At 33.9% G+C, this 6473-nt stretch overlaps 1 protein-coding gene across 1 annotated transcript; it reads right to left on the reverse strand.

Annotated features, from left to right (window-relative positions):
* Window positions 1-138: 138 nt before the first annotated feature.
* On the reverse strand, window positions 139-2340 carry LOC112091617 (SEC14-like protein 5; the record flags this gene model as incomplete). The annotated part of the gene is made up of 6 exons (XM_024165723.1): window positions 1942-2340; window positions 1799-1827; window positions 1049-1132; window positions 875-928; window positions 422-499; window positions 139-216 (listed from the first exon to the last, which is right to left on the reverse strand). Coding segments are annotated over exons 1-6 (378 nt in total), but the record flags the coding sequence as incomplete, so codon positions are not given.
* Window positions 2341-6473: the final 4133 nt, after the last annotated feature.

The following is a 6473-nucleotide window of genomic DNA, read 5'->3' on the forward strand; positions in this document are numbered from 1 at the left end:
AAAAAAAAGGAAAGAAACACAAACACAAAGGTTTAGGATTCTCTATAAAGTACTAGAATAGTTTGAGGGTGTCAGAATCAAGACAAAGTCGCAGAATTTGCTTCCCCCAAATTAAGCTCGTTACAGTACAAAAATGACCAAGTCTTTAATCATAGTACTTACAGACGCTTTATCAAATGTACTGAGCCCGCAACCCATAACAAAGACAGGCAGGCCCTATGAAGGATGTAAATGTGGAAGAAAGTCAGACAAAACGTTCATCACAATAATGTTTTGAATAGAAACAAAAAAACAATAATCAACTTTGATGCAAACATGCAATCCATAAAGCAAGACGCTGAAGGGTTTTGTGTGCCGGCTTTATGGTCGAATGAAATTATAAATACTATTAACAAGATAAACTGTAATTAACAACAAGCACCTCTCTTGAGTAACCTGAAAGTCCTATGAGCTGTGAATCACGTACTGCTCTGTATAAATCAGTTGGAATTATGGGTTTCTGCATAAACCCAAAAAAACAGACATAGATGTAAGTGTTCAATCTTCATAAACCATCACAGATATTAACTAGATTAGCATTTGGCCATGAACAACGGAAAATGCAAAACTTGAATACAAATATACAAGAACATCAACATGTGTATGTGAAAAATAAATCTCGTTGCTGTCAAAACCAGCATGCAAGTTGAATATTGTTTACTTTTTATCCAACAAAACATTTAGGTTGTGAATTAGTCAAAAAGGGCAGCACTTTCAACCCCTAGCCCCTGATTAATAATGCATTGCAATAAGTATCAACATTTCATTAAATGGACATCATAAATAACAGGTTTTCGCCTCGAAAAATTCGTCATAAGTGCAAAAGAAAGCATACCGCTAGCATATTATCAATCTCATTTTGCACCCTCCAATTTAAGCTATCCACCAACTGGAACATTAAACAAGAATCATTAGACCAAAAACAAAGGGCTATCGCAATTGATAGGTAATTATTACATAGAATTCAATTTACACGATTTGCAAATATTTCAAGCAAAAGAGGTCTAACCATTTTATGGGCTTTGGTAACATTCCACTCTCTTGCTTTTAGAAAACGCGCCAAAGTTTCAGGTACATGTCCTTGATGAACATTCTAAAAACAAAAACACAACTGGTAAGAGATTATCCATAGAACTAAGCAACACAACTTCTGGCTTTCTAAGTCTAAAAGACGCGACTTTTCTGGGAAGCTTTGACTATTCGTAAGAGTTTCTAGTCAATAAAACCACAAATAATGGCTTTTGAAGAAAGCTCTTCCCAGAAACTTGTACTAGAACTTCAATAAAGTCGCTTTTTTTTTTTTTTTTTCAAATGAAAAGTCACTATTTTTATTTTTTTTACTCTTCTTTCTCAACTACTTAAAAGCATAAGCAATATTTTATGCAAGTCCAATTTGAAACATTTCAGCAATGATCAAATATTCATGTGCTTATACTTTAAATATTCTTAAACAAACATCGAATTGAATTTCTTGTGCCGAATCAGATCGAAGCCAGAAAACCAGTTATTTCACAGATCAATAGGATCTAAAAATCACCACCTCACAATTTTTTTTTTTTCCCAAATATCATCATCAATAATCAAGGACAAACATGTAATTTCGCATATTTCCAGAGGCGACAAGAGTGAGAATAAAAAAAAAAAAAAAAAGAAAAAAGAAGAGGTAGAAGAGTCTTCAATCAAAGAGCAAATTGGATCGGACAGAGGAGAAAAGGCAGCAAAAGGAAAGTGGAAAAAATTTATAAAAAAAAATGCGAACCTGAAACGTTCTCTTCAAAGGCTCCTCAACTGCCATTGTGATTGCATAGCAGGAAAGTACGAGAAAATTGAGTGAGAAAGTTTGCTAGAGAGAGAGAGAAAAAAAAAAAAAAAAAAAAAAGATGATGATGAACAAGAATACACCTTGATCCATGAGAGCTTCAAAAAGCTTGATCGCTTCCTGAGAAACATTTCCCATTTCTTCTGTTTCTCTCTCAAGCTATTGCAGAAAATGCTTAGTATAAAGCCGATGAGATGAAATGAAAGGGTAAGGCAACCAAAGCCAACCCCAAAATTGCACTACTTTTGTTCGGGTTCTCTGTCTATAGTATTATTTTGACTCGTTTTAACTTTGTACTAATATTGCTAGATTTAGGGGAAAAGACGAAAATTAACAGCAAAAAGCTCTATATGTATACATATATATGTTACATACACATATATGAGAGAGAGAGAGAGAGAGAGAGGTCAGGATTCAAGAAAGACGGACCTACGAGGCACTCACAGCCTCTCTCTCTCCTCCACCTACAAATAGTACTAGTCTCTCTCTCTCACTCCTCCTTTTTATTTCTTTCCTTCGATTCTTCGTGTTTTTTTTTTTTTTTTTTTGTGATAGAGAAAAAAAAATGATAAATTAGGAAACTTGAATATTCAGTACATCCGGTGGTTCCAAAAAAAAAGAAGAAAAAGAAAATGGAACACAAAAGAATATCCCTCAAAATAGGTAAATCATAAAACATTTTTTTCTTTTTTTAATAATCTTAGTTAGTGGTTATTGATTAGCGTCCCACAGTCTGACTTAATTGGAAGGTTGACTTTCAGTCTGATTAAATTTAGCACAAATATTGAAATCGGAGCTCAATTTTGTAGAGTTTAATACTTTGTTTTGACTTTTGATATCTAGATTTACAGGAGTAAAACTTGGTTCATTACAAAAGAATTAACCCCGGATCTAAACTTGTGTTAACTACTTTATACCCAAATACAATTTACATTAAAAGGAGTTTACCACAATACGAATTCAAAACATGCTATTGTCAAAATTGGAAATTGACAAAGAAATTTTGAGATAACAATTTGGTGCCTCTAACTTGCAATTTCTCAATGTCCGCAAGTTGACTATGCCCAACAACAAATACCATTAAACCGTTTGCTTGGTCAAAATTTAGAAAAAAAAAAATTTTTAAAAAAACAAAACTAAAATGAGAATCAAACTATTAAAACTATAAAAAAAATAAAAATAAAAAATAAAATAAAGAAAGGTGACAAGGGGTTGTGTTGCCTTGACTTGGGGGATCCGTTGCATGGGCATTTGGGCTCGTGGTTGTGGGGGTGAGAGAGGCCGAGGTTGTTGTCATAGGCACCGGAACCCTCGGCGTGCTATCATTGGCAACAAGAAGAAGGTCGATGGGCATGTGTAAGTGTGGAGGGAAAAACTTTTGATTTTTTCTCCTTTTTTATTTTTTATTTTTGTTTTGAAAGTATATTTGTTTTTGTCACGCCCCAAACATGGATTAGTGACGTGGAGACTTGTTTAGAAATTTAAATCTGTTTAAAAAAGTGATTAACAATTAACAGTGTAAAAATTAAGTTTCAAATTCAAAGTATTCAGGTATTTCTAAACAAGCCCCACTCTTTATAAGAAATTTAGTTTCAAGAAAAGTTGTGGAAATTCCAACCAAACCAGTTCAAAACATCGCCCTTGGTATCATGTCAGGAATTCTCACAGGTTTAGCATACATGAACATAAACAAAAGTAAATGTTGACATCAACCACAGTCTAGCAATATTTGAGTTTACAATCCATAATTTAATACATGCCTTAAGGTAAATAGGAAGGAAAATGCAAATCTCCACTTCTCGGAGTCGGGTTCACCTCACCGGTAGTAACTACCTATTCAGCACTACTCCTCACGTCGCCTGGAGGGGTTAAATACATTTAAAACAAGAAAAGTGAGCGGAAGGCCCGACAAGATATAATTTTATAAAACATTATAAATAAAAGTACTTACGGTCCGAAGACATACACCTGGAATTGATCATCCTTTTCTAAAAAAGGAACTAATCACGTAATAATAGCAAAATATTTGTATGATGAAAATATGCAAAACCATAATAACACCACTGAGCAAGAAGTGGACCGTACGGGTTTCGGGACCTGCATCTAAGGATACGATTCCCATATCCTGATCTATGTAGCCATCATGCGTTTTATCATTTCTTAAAATATTTCATTTTAAGAAAGAAAACTCTTTAAAATCTCATTTCCAAATTATTGGAAACTCAATAGCATTATTCATGCTATTTCTTTAAAATCATTTTCTCTTTAAACATGTTTTGTTCTAAAACATTTTCATAGGCCAAAATCATTTAAATTATGGCTATCAATGATATAGATAGAATATCCTACCTCTCAGATATCAAACCTGTAGCTATCTTCACGTAACCCTAGCTCCGCTTGTCTTTGAAGCTCTAAATCCAATTGTGCCACTAACTTCGTCATCAAAATTAACGGTTTAGATTTTAATCTTTTCCACTAAATATTTTTGTTTAATTATATACTATTGTATCATATTAGTGTGCCTTAACTTAAAATCAAAGTTTATAAATAATTCTTAATTCAAATCATGATTCTTTGAGAATTGAGATTCGTTCCGAAAAATTGAATGGGAACAAGGATTAATGTGGCTACTCCACTCACTTTGAGTTCTCAAATGAAGTTAGAACGGTTCTACATCGAGTTTCAGGGTTAAAATAGGGTTTTTGAACTGTTTAGGGTCAGACTTAGTGTGAACCAATCGACCGGTGACAAAGGAGTGTAACTCCACCAGTCGGCCAGTGAAGTGATGACCGGTCGACCGGACTGGTCGACCGGTGGGGAAAAATTCCAGGGCCAAAAATTACCAACCCGCGGGAAACGAAGCCAAATTCTGCAATTTCGGGTTCAATTTCAACATATTCTCAAGAGAAATTTGTAAAACCAAGTTCCAATTAACAAATGGGGTTCAAAGAATAAAAATCCCCTAAATTTCATCAAGGTTTTTGAACTGTTTAGGGTCAGACTTAGTGTGAACCAGTTGACCGGTGACAAAGGAGTGTAACTCCACCAGTCGGCCGGTGAAGTGATGACCGGTTGACTGGTGGGGGAAAATTCCAGGGCCAAAAATTACCAATCCGCGGGAAACGAAGCCAAATTCTGCAATTTTGGGTTCGATTTCAACATATTCTCAAGAGAAATTTATAAAACCAGGTTCCAATCAACAAATGGGGTTCAAAGAATAAAAAAAAAACCCCTAAATTTCATCAAGGTTTCATCAAAACCCATTCAAAAATAAAACTAAACTAAAATCACTAAACTCAACTAAAACGAGTTCCACAAGGCTAGATCTGAAAATTTGAAGTGAGTTTCAAAGAGTTTTACCTTGATCTAGGGTTTGATGTTGAAAACTTCTTAGAAATCTCCGTTTTCGGTTCAAATCTGGCCCAAAACTTCTTGAAGAGAGAGAAAACTTGAGAGAAAGAGAGAGGAAGAGAAATGAGCGAGTGAGAGAGACCGAGAGAGTGTGAGATGAGCGAGAGAGAGAGAGAGAGACCGAGAGAGAGATGAGAGGGAGAGAATGAGAGAGCTACGGGAGAAGAGAGAGAGAAATAGGAAAAGAAAAGAAAAAAAAAGAAAATAGGAAAAAAGTGATAAAGAGAGATAAATAAAAGTAAAAAGGGGGTGAAAACATGTATTTTCACATACTTCCGAGGTAAAAATTATAAATACTAAAAATAAGTTTAAAAGTTATTGATTAATTAAGAAAAATAAATATAGGCACACTAATAAACTAAAATTAACATAATTAAACATGTTTAATTTTTGAGGGCGTTACAGTTTTACATTTATTTTGTTTAATTTTTTTAGTCGATTAATATAGATTAATGTGAGTTGCTCTGATATTTCCTCCCCCCTTTTCAAATTGAGAACCCACGCATTACAAGTTAAAAAGTTTGAAAACCTATCGTGTAAATTTCGATTAAAAAGACATTTAGACGGAAAATTCTAGATCAGTCGCATGCAAAAATTGAATTTGATATGTTTGTGGGCATATAACTCAAACAATTCCACACGACTCTGATTCATGTAATTGAAATAAAAGTCAATGATGCTTAATGTTCCTCCTTTTCTTTTTCCCCCTCCTTTGAGAGAATAATAATTCCTCAATATTCCACCAGATATTTCTTTTTACATACTTTTTAGTTTTAAGGGGTATACAAGTTTTAAACGGTCTATTATTTTCTTCCTCTTTTTTTTTTTGGTTTGGGTAGTTGGGCAACCTTGTTCTTTACTCTTTAGTAGGGTAGAAAATAAGCTTCCAGTTTTATCTTCATTTTAAGAAATACGATGGTTTTCCACTTTCTTTGTCTTTCTTTTTTTTTTTTTTTAGGGAATTTTTCCATTCAAATAAAGCCCCACGTTTTCCCGCTCCATTAAGTTTTCTGCATTCAAATAAAATCATAAATTACTGTTGGAGAAAAAAAAATCATAGAAGATATACTGAAGCCCCGTTCATTTTGCTGATTCGAGTTTTGCTACAGTAAAAAGCTCTCACAAACAATCACATCTAACTTTTTTGCTACAGTAAAAAGCTCTCACATAAAATCACATCTCAACTCGAATTAAAAACTCGAAT

Source organism: Morus notabilis, unplaced genomic scaffold (genome assembly GCF_000414095.1).
Source record: "Morus notabilis unplaced genomic scaffold, ASM41409v2 Scaffold1315, whole genome shotgun sequence".
NCBI classification, from domain to species: domain Eukaryota; kingdom Viridiplantae; phylum Streptophyta; class Magnoliopsida; order Rosales; family Moraceae; genus Morus; species Morus notabilis.